The 20,521-nt window shown below is 39.8% G+C and overlaps 1 protein-coding gene across 2 annotated transcripts in view; it reads left to right on the plus strand.

Annotated features, from left to right (window-relative positions):
• SNTG1 (syntrophin gamma 1) overlaps positions 1-20,521 on the plus strand; it is a 566,961-nt gene that overhangs the window by 305,707 nt on the left and 240,733 nt on the right. For both annotated transcript variants that reach the window (XM_034762903.1, XM_034762905.1), the window contains 4 exons: positions 9,365-9,421; positions 17,010-17,067; positions 20,269-20,312; positions 20,420-20,461. In XM_034762903.1, the coding sequence (XP_034618794.1) occupies positions 9,365-9,421; positions 17,010-17,067; positions 20,269-20,312; positions 20,420-20,461 (201 nt within the window). The remainder of the gene's footprint in view (positions 1-9,364; positions 9,422-17,009; positions 17,068-20,268; positions 20,313-20,419; positions 20,462-20,521) is intronic.

Genomic DNA, 20,521 nt, shown 5'->3' on the forward strand with positions numbered 1-20,521 from the left:
GATGGGCACTGGTGATGAAGGGAAAGGTGATGGTGCTGAGGAAGATAATGGCTTCAGGTTGTTCTACGGGAGATGGTGTGATTATATGGATGTGCAGATGTATATTCTGTAGATCTCTATTTACCTTACTGAGTTGGGGTGTTTGTGACTGTGCTAAATGTATTAATAAACTATATTTGTAAATATGAAATAGTTCCTATAGTGTGAGTGTCGCAACTGTGCACATCGGGGGTTCCCAATTATATAATAATTTGAATAATACTGGACCTGATCATGGGGCAAGAATATGTCAACCCTCAAAGTGATAACTGAGGATTCTTAAATAATCAATATAATTAATACATAATCTAAAGGTCGGACAACAGATATTCAAATTTAAGTCAAATTCAATTATAAGAATGGTAAAATGTAAATATTAAAGATGGGTAAACACAAGTGAAGCAAATTTGTTCAATTTTTGAACATATTTTTTTCTTAATATTACCTTAGTTCTGAAGAATAATACAGCCAGTGAAAGCTTCCTTAACCTGAATGAAAAGGTAGTTCATCTTTGGTTTTTCTACTGAAACTGGCAACAAAGATGCCAATTGTGCTGGTGATTTCTGTAATGTGGGTATCGGTCTTCTAGGAAGAGGACTGAGACTACCAACTCTTTTCACAAAAGCCACCAAAAAGCCATTGGATTGTGGTAACTTTGGTTTACTTACAGCTTGGACAGCTTTTAATGAATGACACAGAACTAACTGATTGATCTAAGCAACTATTATCCAGAGACAATCCAATCCCCTCTATTTTTCTGCATGTATTGAAAAATGTGACTCATTATAACAATGTATTGGAACTGCCATTTACTAGGCCAAATTTGAAAGATCAAAATAGCCTGCCTGTTCTCATAGAAATTGGGTCTTTTCTTTTATCAGAAAGCCTAATGACAAAAAGCAACACAAAACTCCTCAAAAGCCAAAGCATCATTAATTAATATAGTGCATGAAGAGCTTTCTCAGTGAGCATCAGGTATTCAGGGGCAGAGTGATTTGGTGTTTGTTTGTTTTGTTTTTAAAATACTAAGCACGTGTACTGTTTGTGAAAGTGGATTGACAGCACTGGAGTGATGCGTGCCTTTTTAAAGGAACTCTGAGAAACTGAGATGAGCAATTCTAGCGAAGGGCCTATGCTGTAGTAATGGCAATTATTTTTTGATGTGAGAACAAGCGAGGGCTGAATGATCAGGTCCACTCTGGCCAATTTGCACTAATTATACAGCACATAGTAGTCTAGGCCAATCACTCTCCTTACTCAATGTAAGTGTGGAGGAGCTGCGAGCTCCACTATGCCCAAGTCTCCACTGGCATAATGGGGGCCATCTGTCCCCCATAGTCCACTCTCATACACTTGCCACTTAGCCTGCCTCCATGGTGTGTGAGTTGAGCAGAAATGATGAGGCAAACTGGCAGCATCCAAAATGGAAGTAGTTGGCAGATCGGAGCACTACTCTTGGCCATGGTCATAATTCCATGGTATAATTATGTATTTAATTTTAAAATGTCACAAGTGGCTTGTGCCCAAGATGTTCTCAGAATAATTGTGAAGTTTAGAGTTTATGGGGACAGTGGTTCTTCATGTCGAGGAATCCAAATACATGCAAGCAAAAACAGGACAAAAATTCAAAATGAGAACATTAAAAATGTTCCTTTTGAAGCATCTAGTAAATATTTCACTAAATAAACAACATGAACATTCAGTTCTTGTGTAAAATTGTAGTGCTAGTAATGATAGGCAATAAATCCACTGAAGTATGAACACAGAGGATTTTAACTTCAAATGTCAATGCAGCTTTGTCTCTGCCGCTGTTGCCAAAAGGTCCATTATATTTGTTTTGTTGTATTCTTACAGTATGTATGGTATACTTTTTCTTCTTTTTAGTTATCTTTTTCTGTATCATTGCCGTGAACCCATTTTTTTTCTTCTAATCCATTATCCTTTTCTCACATACTTGTTTTTTCCTTCTCTTCCATGTACTCTTATTCACCACCCTCCACATCTATAACCATTCACTATGAAGCTAGCCCTCGTGTTCATAGTAAACGTAAGGGAAATAACACTTAAGGGTGTGTATTGAAAAAAGCCTCAATCATATAGGGAGAATAACATTTCCACCATAATCACCAGAGTCCCAATTTGAAAGCATCACTTTTTCTGTCTTAACATGAAAGATATAGCAGGAGAATTGGAGCATCAGTTATATAAAGAGCTCTGGAATATTGTGTTTCTTGTCCAAGTGAATTTCAAACAGTACCTTATAGGAAAATTAACAGAACATACTAGATTTACTGGCTCACGCTTTCAGGAGTTTAATACCCAGAAAATGTTACTAATTAATACCGCAGTTACTATTGAAAACCAACTAACTGCTGTCTTAATTCTTCTCCCAGAGTTTGTTCCCCACATTAGTTACAGATGCATATGAATTCTCTTATATCAAAGTACATACATAATTATTAACATTAGAGAACAAGAGAAGCTTTAATAATTTATTTTATTAACTAATGGTAAATGTGATCATTAGTATATATATATATATATATATATATATATATATATTTAATTTCAATGTTTCAATATTCCACACTTCAGTTACCCAATATTCAATTTGTTTAACATCTGTAAGTAAGTGGCCAACTGAGACGCTCTGCCATGCAAAATATAATCTTTTTATGTTTACCTTGTGTGCTCATTTCACTTCCCACTCTGGCTTGTCTTCTTTTATTCATTGCATCTTTTCGTAAACCTAGACTATAGGCATTCTTGTTTGTACAATACCTAGCACTCTGGGTCCCTGATCCTAATTAGAGCCCTTAAATACTACTATAATAAAATAATAATTCAGTTTCAATAAGCTATGTGGACAATATTTTCAAAAGTGACTGGTAATTTGGTGCTGGTGCCTCAATTTTTGTGTGCCTGTCATGAGACACCTTAAAGGGAACTAAGTTTTTAGAGGGTTGGTGATCAGTACTTTCTGAACATCAGGCTGCATTAAAGTGTCTCAATCTGGGTACCCCAAATCACTAATTACTTTTGGAAATCTTAGGTTGCTAGGACATTGCTTTACAGGTGGACATTTAAACAACATGTGAATCTCTTATGCTTGTTGTGACGGAGTCTCCTTTTCATGTGTAAACTCAGTACTACAAGTTTACAAAGAATATTGTTCAAATATCAGACTTAGCTCTCATAGGTTTTCCTAGACCTGTGAAACTTCCTTGACACATTAATCTGAGTAACTAAAAAATATAATGCTTCTTGCTTCAGCATTATATGTTTCTAGTATAGGTGTCTCTGACTTATGGATAAACATGAGCTCCTTTCTCGTGTTTTCTGCAGTCTTTATCTTGCTCACAAATTTCTCTTGTTACCTTGGATACTGCATTCTGGCTGTTCTTCACTAAATGATAGCTATCTGAGAGAGGCAGGCAGTAGGTATAATATAGAACAGCCTCCAGATGTAGAACCAGCCGGAGAATAGGGAAGCCAGAAGCCACTCCTTTGCAGCCTCTTGACTCTGTTGTGCCCAGCAATTACTGCATGTAGCACACAGTGTAGGCCATTATATGCATTCACTCTAAATTACTTGTAAATAGCATTGATTTAATTGGGGGGTGGGGCTGAATTTCTACTACAGTTTCCTCTTTCTGCACTTACTTACATTTTACTGTGGGCCTACATACTCCTTTGATACTTTTGCTTTCTCCCTTAGGACTAGAATTACTTCTAAGAAGCTACTCCTGTCTTGTCAGCCTTAATGTCAGCCCTGAGAGACATGCACAAAATAAGTCTATACTCTTAAATTCATATGTAACTTAAGGCTTTAGTAGCTTAGGGTATCCATATTTCAATACTGCAAAAAGAGGACACTCCACGGGGCCCTGGCCCTGCCCCAACTCCACCCCTGGGCCGGCCCCGGCCCAACTCCGCCCCTTCCCCAAAGCCTCCGCCCCCTCCCCTGAGCACCCCGCATTCCCCCTCCTCCCTCCCGCCCCCCTGCTGCTGCTGCACTGGGGAAGTTGCTTCGGCCCCTGCTGTGGTGGAGAGCGGCGGGAGCCGGGAAAGTTGGAGCTCGGGGAGGAGGCGGTCCCCTTACCATGCCTCCCTATTTTCCCGGACATGTCTGGCTTTTTGGAAATTCCTCCCGGATGGGAATTTGAGGACCAAAAAGCCAGACATGTCTGGGAAAATCTGGACGTATGGTAACCCTGCCCCAGAGCCGCCTCCCGCCCACTCGCCGGAACCCCAGGCCTCACCCCAGAGCCACCTTCCACCCACCTGCCGGACCCCCCAGGGCTCACCCGCTCTCCACAGGGCCCATCCTCAGCCTTCTCCTGCCTCAGTGCCCCCTCTCCTGAGAGCCTGCCCTCCGCAGCCCCCCCACTCTCCACAGCCCCCGCCTCAGAGCTCCCGATCCCCTCCCATAGCACCCCCCACCTTCCATAACGCCCCCACCTCAATCCTCCCCTTCACCTCCCTCCATAACCCCTACCCTTCATTTCCCCACCTCCTCCCATAGCCCACCCCCTCCACAGCCTCCCACTCTCCACAGCCCCTATCTCAGAGCTCCCCACCCCCTCTCATAGCCCCCTACCCTCAGAATCCCCCCCACCTCCGAGTCCCCCCCCTTCACCTCCCTCAGGGGAACCTCCACCCCGCTCCCAGCCGGACCCGCCGAGGCTGCGGCAGCTCAGGCTGCGGGAGGCGCTGCAGCGCGGACCCTTCCCGGGTGGGGGAGCTTGGGCTCCTGGGAGCCGCCGCGCGCCAAGAAACCTTCCCCTGCGCCGGGACCCGCCCCCGGGCAGCAGCTCCGCTGGGGGGGGAGGCAGCCCCAGCTGCACAGACCGCTGGCGGGGTGGGGACCTTGCACGGCCGGGACGGAGGGGGGAGACTGAGGCTCTGCCAGAGCCATAGGGGATGCTCGGAGGAGGGAGAAGTGGCCGTGGGTCCCCCACACCAGCAGCTGGCTGCAGAGACGCCACCACTCCTAGCCATGGGGCGCAGGGTTGCAGCAGCACGGGGGGGGGGGTTGCAATCCGCAGGCTGAGTGAGCTGACACCCCAAGAGAGGGGGCAGTGGGTAGGGTTATCATACGTCTGTATTTTCCGGATGTTTTTATATATTTAAAAAATCCTCCCGGACAGCAATTAACAACTAAAAAGCCGGATATGTCCAGGGAAATACAGACATATGGTAACCCTATAGTAGCTCAGTAACCACACATTATGATAACCTTCTATTTTGGAAGTCTTACAGTGCAGGACAAATTGCAAGTTAGAACCAGAAAGAAAACTAAACAGAATTACACAAAACAAAGAAATCAAAACAAATGCAAAAAAAAAAAAAAAACAGCCTCTTTTGGGTTACTCTGGGTTTTATACTACTCAGTCCATGAAAAACTACTAGCTGTTCACATCAGTCCTTCCAAAATTTTCCATTAATTCTCCTGATTTAAATAATTTTCAGTTTGCAAACAAGTCAACCTTAATTGCACTCAAAACATATCTGCCATAGCAGTCCAAGTTTCTGAAGTGTCGTTGTAGCTGCGTTGGTCCCAGGATATTAGAGAGAAAGTGGGTGAGGTAATATCTTTTATTGGTCCAATATTTTATTATTTATTGGACCAATAAAAGATATTATCTCACCCATCTTGTCTCTCTGAACAGTCCAAGCCCAGTTCCTGAGACAAAAGTTTATTCAAGAATCCCGCATGAATTGGGTTCTTAACAACTTAAATGAGTTTAGTCCTTTTCCCAAAGTTTAGTGTTCTAGTCCATTGGTCCTAAATCCGTAACAGTCAGTTTCAGAGATAGGCCAAGTTACTTGGTCTGATTGGTATAACAGAGCCTTTTGTCCTAGACAATACTGGAAAAAACACAAGACACTGGGAATATGGCTTAACTAGGCTGTAACTTTATTAAGTAGCTTATCTGGGAACTATCCACCAATTACTCATCCAGTACAGGTCATACTTCCTTTGTAATCCATACTACTACCTGGTGGAGCATGCCATCAGCCCCCTGATCCTCACACTACACCTGGCCCCTGCACTATTTCAGTGCAGAATAGTGCACTTTGGCGGGGGGAAAGGCATTTTAGCCTCCTTTGGGTGCAGTGGATTCAATAAGCTTATGCTGCATTTTCTCTCCAACCCATCAGACACAAGGAGGGGTGGGGATTTACAATCCTTAAAGAGTCCAGAATTTTTCTTTCCCCTGCTGGTCTACACACACCTTTAAAGCTCTGGAGGGTTGTGGGAAGCATTTGCAAAATATATCCATCCCAGTTTTGCAGGCTGAAGAGGTTTGGATAGGTTTCTGATAAAAAAACATTCAAATATTCAGATTCTTGGTCAAACCAAATCTCAGCTTGAAATCTTTTGACATTTGCCTGCCTCTAACCTTACATTTGTTTTTTATATAAATTTTTCTTTCCCTTCCATTTATTTATTTTTACAGAATTTTGTCTGTCTGTGTTGGAAAAAAGGTGTTCTCCTCCTGTTAAACATTAAGGACTGGCTTCAGTAGAAAATATGTCCAGTTTCCTATCAGATGCCTGTTTGAGGTCAAACAAGTCCCCAAATACTGTTTTGTTTTTCCTGTTTTGGTTTGGTTTGCTTTGGGTGTTTTTGTGGCTTTAATAACCCTGCACAAGCTTATATAATGAGGAAGCCAGAAAGAGCTTTTATTGATTTTAAAGCTAGGAAGGTGTACAAAGTGTATCAAAAATATTTTGGAGAACAGTTATTCTATTAGGCTTCTTAAAGGTGTAGTAGAGTCCATTTAAAATAATACAAAATACTGCCTCTTAAGAAATTATTCTGCATAGAGCCACCATTTACCTTAGGCCACTAGTTTACTAAGAACAAACTTCCTACAACAGAAAAGAGTTCTGATGGGTCAACGTTATAAATTAGCAGTTTTCTGAGGTAGATTTGTTGATTTCCTCAGTTATATGTACTCCATCCTCCATTTATTATAAGCAAATGATCTCTTATTTTCCATTTCCATTTATGAATGGCAGTTTTATGGGCTAGAGTTTTTATTTTAACGTTGAGGAGTGGAATCAAGTGGTGTGGATTTATTTTTAATATATATTTATTTTGTAACATAATTTATTAAATAATGATTATTTTAGGCTTTGTACACTTTTATATAAAAACATTTAGAAGAGATTTTCAATCATGTCTCTGTGCATGTTATAACTGCATCATTACAAAAAACTAGAAACAGACTTGTTCTTCAACATCTGATGACTCTTTGGTGACAGATAGGAAAGGAAGAGGGGGACAACAGAGATGCCACAGTTGATACAACCTGACATACACGTGGGTAATCTCATTGGATGAGCAGTAATGCCCAACAGATTACACAAAGGGAAATGTTAAAGATGAGGAGTTCTGGCCCAGCTTAGTTTTTATTTCTATGTTATCCTTATTAGCTATCACTATAATATCTTGGTGTCCAAAGGCTTTTTATGAGAGCACTTTGCTGGCCTAAATGAAGTAAGTATGTGGTCTCAGCCCAGTTCCTAGTGTATTTGTATTGGCACCATAAAAATTACATCATAGTGAGAATTAATTGACACCCAAGAAGGCAAATCGGGTTGAGAGGCCAAAGAATTAATGGGTTTGGATAGTGAATTATTCCTTCATTCCTAGATGTCCTACATAACCAGGAGAAAGTCTCACTGACAGAGCAGGGTAGGCAAGTGTGTTTATGCTGTACCTGTTTGTGACTAAATACAGGGGTACAGTCTTCAGGCTTGCAATCCAGCATATATCACCAGGACATTAAAAAAGTGTAAACAAAATTAAATAGCCTTTACCCAGAGCTGACAAAGCCCTAGCTAGGATGATTTAGTTGGGGTTGGTCCTGCTTTGAGCAAGGGGTTGGACTAGATGACCTCCTGAGGTCTCTTCCAACCCTAATCTTCTATGATTCTATGATTTTATGATTAGCCAATGTTAAGTTGGAAATGAGAACTTGCTGTGTTAAGTATTAGAAAGACAAGGTGGGTGAGGTAATATCTTTTTGTTGGACCAACTTCTGTTCTTCTGGCTATATGTAAAGTATTAAAATGCATGGTTCAATCCATCCCTTCTATCTCCCCATCCAGTACAATGGATTAGCCCATGACTGTTCTTTCTATTACATCATTCACTTTGATCACAAATAGAGAATGTACAAAGCATATGTTTTTCCCCTCTCACCTGAATTCAGTAAGTCCAAATTCTCAATGATTTCAGTGTGTTGACCTTACCTCACACATGATTCCCTGTCCTCATCTGCCCACCTGTGGGGAAGGAGGAAAAGCAGTGGCTCTGTAGATCCTGCTTCCCCTCTCGAATCATGAAGGGTTGCCTTATGGCTCTTTACACCCTTGCATGGACACAGAAACCAGCCCGTAGTTTGGCCCTTCATTTAGGCTACTGCCAGATTATTTGTTCTATAGATTAGGCAGAAAGCAGTGATACTAGGAGACCTATTCAGTTTGCAGTGTACATGTCTTAATTTTATACTATATTTATATCAAATATATCACACACACAAACACACACACACCTAAATACAATATAATTATAAATACACATATGGATATATATATATACATATACACATACGCACACACACACACACACACATACCTCTGTGTGTGTGAGTGTATATATCCATACATGTATTTATAATTAGATGTGGCTTTTCAGCTGTGAATTTTATACACCCATAGATGTAAAGGCATCAAAATTTGTGTGTACATATATATATATATATATATATATATGCATCTCTGTGAATGGTATATGTGTACAAGTGAAATATAATTGTCAAAATTATGTAAAGTAGCTAATATTAAATGTTATCCCAGAATGAAAATGGGCAGAAGAGCCTACAAAATATTTCATACTTGTCTTTTTGTAAATATACATAAGCAAGACTGATGTATAAGTCTGCAGTATATCAGCTCTATACGTTGAGTTTTAAGAAAGCCTAATGCAGGGAAAATGTTGATGTTATCTTTTAAATATTGATTCACCTGTTACTCAGGCAAGATTAATTCAGTCATTGCTGTTCATTCAACAGTATCATAAAAAACGAACAAATGAGTTTTAGATTGGGACACGAACTCTACTTTTTCTCCAGATCTTCTTGTTTCACCTGCAGCATGAGTTTCTTGGGATTTTTCTCACTCTGGAATTGACAGGTTTATTATGACAAGACAAGATGATGTGGGGGATGTAAACTATTCATTAAAGAGTTAATGTCGATATTGTGGCAGAAAATATTAAAACTAACTGAACTTGATTTAACTTTTTCAGGAAAGAACGGTAACAATTAGAAGACAAACTGTAGGAGGATTTGGATTAAGTATAAAGGTAGTATGCATTTTTTTTGTTTATTTTTCCACAGGTTACACAAAACATGTTTTTGTCTTCTAGTTAATTTATTTTAATGAAGGCAAATTGTATTTCAGAGTACATGAAACAACAGCACAAACAAATTCTAAAAGGGTTAGTTAAAATATTTATTTACTGTCACAATAAGCCATCAGCAGAAACATTGCCTGGTGGAATGAAATGGATGGAGGGCACATCCCCTTAAGATTCAAGATGGTGGGGGGGGGGTCTCTCTAATAAGATTTTACATGAAAATGAAAAAGGGTATGCAACTGCACCAGACTGTTCTTTTGTTCAAAAATACTCTAATTCAAGTGCTTGTTAATGAATGCTAAATTACAGTGGGAGGCACATGGAAAAGCTAATGAGTTCATCAATTCAAATAATCTAATCAAATAATATCACATTAATTCACTTTTACTCATTAATAGGACTGGAAGTGTTACTGTTTCTTCATATTGGTTATTTTGCTGTAGATGAGACAACAGCAGCAATTTAGCTAGCAACTTTATTTTCTCCATGCCTTAGGAAGATTTAAGGGACCTTAAAGGCCAATGTGGGCTCTTTCTTAAAAAAGAGGAAAAGAGTTAAGCATTTTGAATACCTTACTTCAACCTTGAATCACAGTGTAGGTAACATGGTATTAATTTTATCTTTCTTCTAAACACAGCTCTCTTCAGCTTTAAGATAGCAGTGGAGAAAATCAAATATACTATATAGGAATGCAAAAGAGACTTAACTTATGCATATGAAATTAAGAGTATAAACTTATGTTGTGCATGTCTCTTAGGGCTGACATTGCATCCAGAGAAAGAGATGAATGGGCACTTCCCTCGTATTGTCATTGATAAGAAAATTGCTGAATAGAAATTAGTTCTTAAACCATGTCTTGATGCTTTGCTTTTATCTTATTGACCCAGAAGGACTGCCCTTCATGGAAAACTAATTGCTATTTTGGGCCCAAAACTGCTTATGAACTAAGTCAATGGCAAGCTAGTTGTTCTCCTGAAATGTTGTTATGGGTTGTTGTTTATTCAATAATCATGAAGTACTACATGTCATTGTCAGGTTACTAATAGAGATGAGTGAAATTGTGTAGCTAGTATAAGGAAAAAAACAGCACATGGGCCTAGAAGTCAGGATTTTTGAGATTTGGAAGATAAACTTTTCATGAAAACTCACGAAAACAGGGTTGTTGTTTTTAAGTTGTCTTAAGTTGTTTTTAGTATACAGTACTATAAAGTCACTTGTAGGAATATAAAATTTGAGGATGGATCTTATTATTTAAGTAACAGGCAAATATTAACACATAAAATAACATTACTAAACATAAGTGAAAGAGTCCTTGGGAAGTACGTTATCTCCACTGAAATATGTGCATTGCTTTCAAGGAGTTTTCCTGGAGGGTACGCGACCATTATATACTACTAAGTAAAAAAGTTCTACTTTAGAAAATCTGGAAAGTTTGGATCGCTAAGCTTGTAAGCTCTTTTGGGCAGAGACCATGTTTTTGTTGTGTTTGTAAAGTGCTTAGCCCCAGTGTGTCCTAAGACCCTGATTAAAGCCTAAAGTGCTAGTGCAATACAAATAATAAACAACAATCATATGCTAAGGGAGTTGGAACAAATTGTAGTGAAGTTGCTGAATCATGCATTTAAAATAAAAGAAAATATTTTTTCAGATTAGATAATTGATTATGTTTTATTTGTATCACACAGAGAATGTCAATCAGAATTGATTCTAACAGCTGCAAGCTGAAGGTCCATAAATTTCAGACTAGAAATAGGACCCGCATTTTTAAGATAGGGTAATTAACCACTGGAACAATTTACAAAGGAATACAGAGGATTCTTCTTCACTTGAAGTCTTTAGATAAATATTGCATTACTTTGTGTTTAAAAAAGCTTTCGCTCAACCACAAGAGATGGTCTTGATTCAGGAAGTCTATGGTCTGTATTATGCAGGATAACAGACTAAGTGACCATAATGGTCCCTTCTGACTTTAAAATCTATGAACTGGGGCCCTATTATATAATGTAGTTTACAAACTATGACAGAACATCATAAGAGTCTTAGTCTAAGAAGACAAGGGATGTTGAGAGGGTTGGGATAGGGATACAGTCAAATGTTATATGCACATATACCGACATAATATATATTTTATCTATGTTTGATAATGAATAAAATACCTCCAAGACTATACCAAAATGTTTCTCAACTTGATCTGGAATATTGGTATTCCATACAAAGGTTGCTATCTATCTAGTTATTCTCCTTCCTGTTGGTGGACAATAGTGTTTTTCCATGACTCCCACACTTTTATTAGACAACAGATGAGAGCAGGTGGGATTCTTAGCTCTTTTTTTTTAAACGCATGCTTTAGCACTTCCTGAAATACAAATAGAAATATTGACAACATATCCAAAAATCTTCTATTCAGATTCAACTAAAAGGAAGAAACTTTGGAAATCTTATGAGATCATGTTCTATCATGTGATTTTCAGACCTATCCTTGAGCCTTGGAGAACTACTGACCATTCCTGTTTCCCTTCATCTGTGGTACAACATAAAGATCCTTCTAACACCAGTGATTCAGAGATTTGAATATTTTAAGGCCAATAGGGACAAGTATGATTCTCGTTTATGGGTTATAACACAGCCCATAGAATATCAGTTAGTAATTTCTGCATCAAGCCCATAACTTCCGTTTGAAGTATAGAATATCTTTTAGAACAATGGCTAGTCTTAAATTTAAAACTTCAAGTGATGGAGAATCCACCACATCCCTAGGTAAGTTGTTTCAAGAATAATGACCTTAATGGTAAAGAATTTGCACCTTATTTCTAATCTGAAATTGTCTAGCTTCAACTCCCAACTACTGGATTTCATTATACCTTTTGCTGCCAAATTAAAGAGCTATATACAGGGCCATCCCTAGCCATTTTGGTGCCCCACAAGCCTCTGTGGGGGGTGGGAGGGAGGGCTGGTCCCAGGCCTCTGTGGGTGGGAGGCTGGAGGGCAGTGGGGCAACCACCCCCCTGGCCCCAGCCCGCTCTGCTCTTCTCCCTTGGCTGGGGCGGGGAAGAGGCAGGGTGGGGGCGGAGGCTTTGGGGGAGGGGCGGAGCAGGGGTGGGGGCCATGGTGAAGAAGCGGAGCTGGGGCTGGAGCAGCAAGCGGCTGTGCAGGGCACCAGGAAATGTGGTGCCCCAGATTTCCTGGTGCCCTATGCAGCTGCGTACTTTGAGTATGGCTAGGGATGGCCCTGGCTATATATACTATGAAAAATCTTTTCTCCATATCAGTAATAGTTGAGCATGACCAAGTCATCTTTGAAGCTTCTCTTGGATAAACTAAATGGAACTTCTTAAGTCTATCACTATTTTCCTGGCCTCCAGACAGACCTTTTTCTTATGAGCAGAAGGAGGATAGGTTATAATCCCCTTGGAATGCAGCATTCCTTGCCTAGCTGTTGGTTAGTAGTCTTTGGGGGAAAACTCCCCCATTGCATTACCACTGATGTGGCTCCATCAACAATCGCAATAGAGGGAGAATTAGTTTAGCTTAGTGGAGGACTGCATGAATGACTAAGTACTTCCAGTGTAAGAGCATAAGAATGAAGATATTTTTCATATTTATATTGTCTACTTCTGTAGTTTCAACAGCACTTTGAGATCAATTGTTTTATATGCGACTAAAGGAAAGCTGATGTGTTTCTTTGCAGGAATGCAGACCCAATTTCTCCTTAGGCCTTGGACCTGATCATGGTGTCAGTGAAGTCAATAGCAAAACTTGAATTGACTTCATTTGGAATAGAATTGGGCTCCTTATGTAGTCTGAGGTCAATTATGTGCAACAAACTTCAGTCAGTAGTTCAGATGGATTTATTTTCTCAAACTTCTAAGTCTCCTTCTGAACACCCATTAATAAATCATTGTGATAAAGGATGAGCCCGGAGTGAGACTTAGAGATTGATAAATGAACTGTAGTACTTCAGTCATGTTTTCATATCTTACTGACAAGATTAAATTGCACAGATTCCAAGAGATATGTTTCTAGGTGTATGACTTTTGAAAGAACATTGTGTTTCTCAATAATCTGACAGAGTGTAGCATTATCAGTGAAGGAGGCAATAAAATTAATAGTTCATTAAGGACATTCAGCTTTACAGTTATAATATTACTCCTGGCTCTCAGAGACCTGTACAATATTCTTTTCTCCCTTGTTTTATTCTTTTTTACCAAATATTCTGCATAAGAAGCCAGCTAAGTATGAATCTGTTAACTTAGGGATGTTTTTGGGAAGAAAATGCACATCACAACAGATTAGAGACCAGTCATTAGAATGATTTTGTGGGTTCGATTGTGCCTGGCTCCAGGCCAGTGGCCCTAGATTTCACAAAGCTAGCAGAGCTTTGTTCCAGTCAGAGGATCCAGCCTCATGGTCCACAGAGCAGGGAGAGAAGTGTGTGCTGAACCTTGTCAAAGAGCATATTAACAGCCATGCTCCCCACTGCTTTGAGGCTTTATGCCCCAGGCATAATAACCCCAGTAGCTTCCATGGGTTGTTACTTAAAAGTAGAATTTAAACCTATATGTGTGTGTTGATCCACTAGGGGAGTTTTGGGGAGAATCAGGATCAGTATTGCAGCAGTGTCTAGCAAGATGCCACATGGAACATGTGCAGATTTTCAAAATCACTTACTGTATAATCTGATGCATAATATTATATCTGAGAGGCTGGCCATTTCCCCTGTCTCCCTTGAGATTCTTGTCTCTCATACTATGGGGCTGTAGCTCCTTTGGCTAACATTTAGGCTGGCGTCCTCTGGTGCCTGTGGCATGACTAGGACACAGAAAGAGTGTTAATTGTTAAAGGTTGCGATAAAATTTGTTGAAGCAAGTGGGTGTAACTGCTGCCTTCATTTAAAATCATAGAAACATAGAATAATATCAGTCTGGAGGTATTTGAATAGGTGTGTATGCGGAGAGACAGCAGAGAAGCACACAGTAACAGATAGAGAAGGAATCTACAGACACAACGTAGACAAGCATTGAGTGTGGCTCTGGGAGAAGCCGAGAGAGGTTTTGGGTCAGGTACAGGCTGAAAGAGGCTTGTAAGAATGAGCAAGGAAACCATCTCCTGTTGTTTGATTCCTCCTGTGTTCAGGGAAACAGCACTTCGTACATTCTTTGTAAATAAATAAATCAGAATTGCATCAAAGAAATACCTAACTCCATCACCAATTTCTCCTTCCAGTTGGAACAACTTACAAGGCTTAACATGTTTGGCTTGGTGCTCAGGCCAAAAGGAGTAATACCTGTGCAGTATTGCTTTATTCTCCTTTAAGCACCTATTTATATAGTGTTAAACAAACAAGCTATAGGATACTGCAAGCCCAGGGTTGGCTGGCTTCCCTCCTCCCCATGGGCCAGTGCTTGAGGCAGGCAGGCAGGTCAGGCTGCTGTGAAGGGGGAACTGATGAAATGTCTGTGGTGAAGGAAGACCAAAGTCCTAAGCACTGTGCCTGAGCCCTAAGATGCACTGGGCGGAAGGGCAGGACTGATTTTCTGTGTAGTTGTGTAAAGGAGGATTAATGGGGGGTGGGGTTGCAAAGGCATTGGTAGTGAGTGAATTTTGTTTAGAGGTTGTGGAGAGAATTATGTGTGCGTGTAAGTGGCGGTATTTGAATGGAAAGTGAGACTTGTAAAGTTAGCTGACTTGAGCTGGGTTTTCTTAGCCAAAGAAAGCTCTATTAATTTTGATGATGATGATGATGATGGATGAAAAAACCTCAAAGGATATTTAATACATAAATGTGTACATTTATTTAATAGTTTTGAATAGTTCAACTGAATCCCTGAACATATGTGAAATCAAGGGGGGGGGGTTAGGTTCTCTATCTACTTACTGAACAATCAGCTCACATCTACAGCAGTTTATGCATTGTGCATACCTATAGGAGCTTCCCCCATTCACTGGCAGTAGAAAGTATGGGGCTTCCCTCCTTGCATCCAGTTGCTAGGGGGTGTCTATGGGTTCCATAGCTTACAGTCAAATCCTGAGGAAATATTTGTGTTCTCAACCACTGCCAGAAGTCTTAACCCTCTCCTGCTGCTCCAAGAGAATTTCAGGCCACTTCCCATCATTGTCACAAGGACACATTTACATTTTTGAGAATGGAGATGATAGCGTCTCTTACCTGGCAGCTACAGATATGAAGAGAGACCATCTGGCTATTCTTGGAGGTGGAAGTCAGCAAGACCCATGAGGGCTTGGAAGAGGAGAGGGACACAGTAAAAAGTGTTCAAGGGATATTGCCCCAAATAAGTTGGGTAACCACGAGGAAGGGCCAGTGGACTTAGAATGCAACATCTGGTTCTCATTTCCATGCTTAGGCCATTAGACCATGTTATTCACATATGAGATCAAAGTAACTGCTCAGTAGAGGAGACCACTCAGCTACAGGCATTTGGCTATTGCTTGAAAGGGATACGTAGAATTCCTAGGCCGTCAAGAGTCGCCCAGATGGCAATTCTCTGTCCTATAGCTGTGAATTAGTCTGGGGAGATCCTCAATCTTGAGGGACCCAATGAAGTGGTCCTCATGGATCCCAAAGTTAAGCCTTGGTGTTGTTGGGGGCAATGTGATGACAAAGTCTTTAGGTACAAATGACCGTGACAAGCTGTTTTAGTGATTTGAGTTGCTGTCAGTATTAATCAGATTTACATTTTCAGGGTGACCTCCACAAAGAAAAGAGCAAGAAAGTTAGGATTAGCCTTGACCTTTGTAGAAAACTTCCAAAATTGGCCAGGGTAAGGCCTGTAGTTTTAGGGTTTGACACCCCCAAATTTAATCGCTGCCTACACTTGCCTACTCTTCGTTCCTTTGCTCTCTCTCTCTTTTTTTATTTTACCTTTACTTTTAATGTTAGTCATAGCACCATACAGATCTGCAAACCCAACAGGGAACACTAAGCGAAACAGTAAAGCTGAATGCTCCTTTATGTTAGGTGGTCCAGTTTGTTTTCTTTAGTGAATACCTGCTGCTCCATTACATAGAACCCCCTTTTTTGTTCCTTGTACTTATTCTACTGCTGGCTTACTTTTTGTATGCAGTGACAGACATAAAAAAAACAAAATCTGGTGTCCAAACCTCTTGCTTTTTTGCCTTTTGTTTGTCTGTTTCTTGCCGGCATGAAAATAAAAATGATCACAGCATGGTTGCCATTACAGCATTATGCCCATTTCCCCTTTGTATAACATGGATTTGATATACTAATTTGTAGAAAATTAGGAGAAACCTGCAGTGATTTTTATTTTACCTTTATAGACTATGGTCTATCATTCAGTTAACAACCTGCTCAACTGATTTTCTGTAAGGCAATAAGTAATTGATTGCCATCCTATTAGAAAAACAGAAAGAAAGCTATTACACAGAGGCAGTGCATTTTATTTGTGTCTGGAAATAAAAGTTAATCTCTGGAAAATGCACAAGATGCATTTGGGGTTATAAACATATTTATGAATGAAAATAATTTCAGTGAGATATGATTGTTTTCTAATTCTAGGGTGGAGCAGAACATAATATTCCAGTGGTCATTTCCAAAATTTCCAAAGAACAAAGAGGTAGGTGCCTAATAACAGGTGCAGTTTTATGGACTTCAACTCATTACTTAAAGCAGTGGAATCTTAATTCTTTGGGGTTTGTTTATTGTTTTGAGATATGATACTGCAAATTGTTCATAACTCTGCTTTGATGTGCCATTTGTATATGTGTGACATAATGAACTTTCACTAAATTAAGGTTTCCCAGTAAAGTGCAGAATGGGGGCCAATTTTTATGAGTGAAGATAGCTTTTCACAATGAAAACATGCAAAGAATTCATACTTCTGCCATTTCTCCTAAGATGAAAATGGTCTTTTTTTATTTTGCTAAAAGATCATGACCCAGATTGTGGTTCTTTATGCATCCCTCATTCCTCTGAAACAGATACCCACAATGTGGGCAGTGGCATGGGGTTGGGGAAACAGCCTAAACAGAACTGTTGTTTGTCTCCCTGTGCTGGTTGGCTTGGGAGTGGACAGGCAGGGATGGAAAAGGGCAGAACCTTAATTCTGTCCCCTGCAAAACTGTCAGGCACCATAGGTGCCACCATGCGGGGCTGACACAGATTATGCATAGGAAAGCTGTCACTGGTTCAGGACTTGATGTTGGCCACCCTAGATCTTGGAGAGGTGTAATTTTGTGATTAAATTCCATTTTTGGAGGGAAAATGAAACAATGTTCTCTGCCACACTGTTTTTTTTTCATAAAGTGGCAGTGGTGCAAAGCAGTTGGAGTGGTGGAGTGAGTCCCACGGAGACAGATTAGTTGGTGGAGGGCAGATGATGTGGTCAAAGATATATGATCAAGTCATTGATCATATATCTTTGTGTGTGTATATATATATATGTTTGTTTGTATCTTATATACATTTGTGTGTGTGTGTGGTGGGGGGAGGAGTATAAATAATAATATGGTGCTAGGTTACCTATACCTATGTGTTAAAACGTCATCAACTACAACAGGGAAAATGCAGTACTCTGGATTTAAGTTTAACCAAGTATGTTAAAGAGGAAGACATTTCCTGTTCTTTTTCAACTACTGTTTCTTGAACTGCATTTGCAATATAAGCCTAAACATATACAGTGTTAGTGGTGTGGGAACTTGAATATCTTTTAAGCCTTAGGAAACTAGCTAATCTCCAGGGTATCTTCCCTAGGGAATATCTGTTCTTACCAAGGTGTCCACTTGGGGGTGCTCTGCCCTGAATGAGTGATGTGGGGCTGAGTTGGGGTACTAGGGTGGAGGAAAACCTATTTCATCCACCTGAAACCCATGTCTCTTATGCTTTGCAAACCTTGTGCAACCCTACAGTTCCTTTCCAATCCCTCTCTGAGGCCAGTGCACAGGAAGATAATGGTGAGTTTCATCAAGTGCTGCTGAGGCCAGAGAAGTTCCAAACTGGCACTGAGAGAGGAACTCCAGGGCAGGGAAGGGGGAGGGAAACAGGTTTAGCGCATGAGGCCACTAGCCCATGTGTTTTCAGGAAGGAAAGACACTCATTTTCTTTGAAGAAAAGGTGATTCTATTTGGTAGAATTAAACATCTGAGATACTGAAAATTAGGGTTGATCCCTTGTATGAGAAACAGTAGGCTCAGACCCTGAAGCAGAAAAATTGAGGGGAAATTCCGTGTTCCATTTAAATCAATGAGAGTTTAGCTGTTATCTTCAGTGAAGCCAGGATCTTGCTCTTGGTGACTTGTTTTAAGCCTTTCCATGCTATGTCTAATCTGGTGATCAATTCTTCAAACATGCAGTGGAGTATCATTATTTATATGAATAATGTTGACAACAGTGGCACTATTCATGTGAGTAAAAATACTTCTGTGCATACATGTTTGCAGGATCAACCCTTGGGTTGCAAAATCTTCTAGGTAGGGATTTTCTTTTATTTCTCTATAACGTTCCATACACACAGATGACATTGTATTGTTATTCCTTCCTTCTAAAGGTATGGACTAGTAAGTGGTTTGGGTTAATTATTAAATACAGGAAAAATAAAATATCTATAAAATGTATTTCTAATATATAATGTGCTTACAGTCCAACTCTGGTTTGGGATTTTTTTTTTAAATAATCCTGTGCATTCTAGTACATACTTAGTTCATACTCTGTGGCATTAGAATTAAGAATACATGTATTTGGTGATTTTGTTCTTTCTCTTTGTGTGGGTTTGTTTATTCAGGAGCTAAGGTTTAAAAAACAGTAATAATTATGGAAGGAATGAAGCAGTCTCTGACTGCCCTGGGTACAAACTACTAAAACATTATATTGGGATTAGGCAGACAACCCTTTGTCTAGAACAGTGTGTACAAGTGTAAAGATGTAACTGAAAAGATGTTTTCATCTTTGTATGGCTAAAAGAGTAAGACATTTCTTTCTAGTGTGACCTGGCTACCATTATTCTTGCATTTGCCACCTCAAGTCCAGACTACAAGTAGTAATACACTCTACATGCACGTTAAACTGGGCATCATAGAGGGAGCTGTGATCAAGAAAATCCTGCTATGACCTACTTGGAACCCAGAGGCATTGGTTTATGATAAGTTTCTAGATGTCATTTGCGGTGCTTGTTTTTACTGTAAAAAGCATTAAGTGGTTTGGGTCCCCATTATCTGAAGGCCCTCCTCTCCCAATATACAGATGCAGCTGATATTTGCAGAAATGCAAGACCTGGAGTTTGCTCGATTATACGCAAAGGGAAAGTAAAGTGTTTGAGAGTGATTCCTATAAGTGCTTCTCGATTCAGGATTGGTCTTGTCCTTCATGGTTCCTTGGAGCTTGGATATGTTAATCTTCTGCATTGCAAAGTCCATCTTTTCTCGGTCATTGAGGGACCAATGCAACAGTTTATCCAGATTCAGCAAAACACTTAAACATCTGCTGAACTCAGGCTCTAAGGGAGGTTGGAGACCAAGAGATGGGAATCTCCTGATAAGGTTGTTTAGACAATCTTTCCCCCCCCCCTCTCTTTTTGGTAAAATCAATACATTGGTATTTGTAGTTAGAAATATTGGTGCAGTAAAAACTCTGAATCAAAACCATGTATTGATATATTTTAGGGTTGTTGTTTTTTTAATTTTCATTATTCGTTTTACATTTTCAGAGCTTACCCAAGCTGGGCATATACACTGGATAAATTGATAAAGTGTGTGTGTGTGTCTATTCAATATGCTGTATTGGGCAAAATATCTAAGTCACAAAATATGCTCTCTGTTTACAGCTGAACTCTCAGGTTTGCTCTTTATAGGAGACGCAATTCTACAGGTATGTAAAACTGTTAATGTTTATTTAGATTTTCTTTCCAGAAAATTAAACTATAATCTATATTTATGATATACAGAGTCAATCTTATCTTTCTTTCCCCTTAACAGATTAATGGAATTAATGTAAGAAAATGCAGGCATGAAGAAGTGGTGAGCTTGTATTCATTTTCTTAATCATTGGAGTTTTTATGTACATTGACATTCGGTGCA

The sequence above is a fragment of the Trachemys scripta genome, chromosome 2 (assembly GCF_013100865.1).
Source record: "Trachemys scripta elegans isolate TJP31775 chromosome 2, CAS_Tse_1.0, whole genome shotgun sequence".
In the NCBI taxonomy this organism is placed as follows: domain Eukaryota; kingdom Metazoa; phylum Chordata; order Testudines; family Emydidae; genus Trachemys; species Trachemys scripta.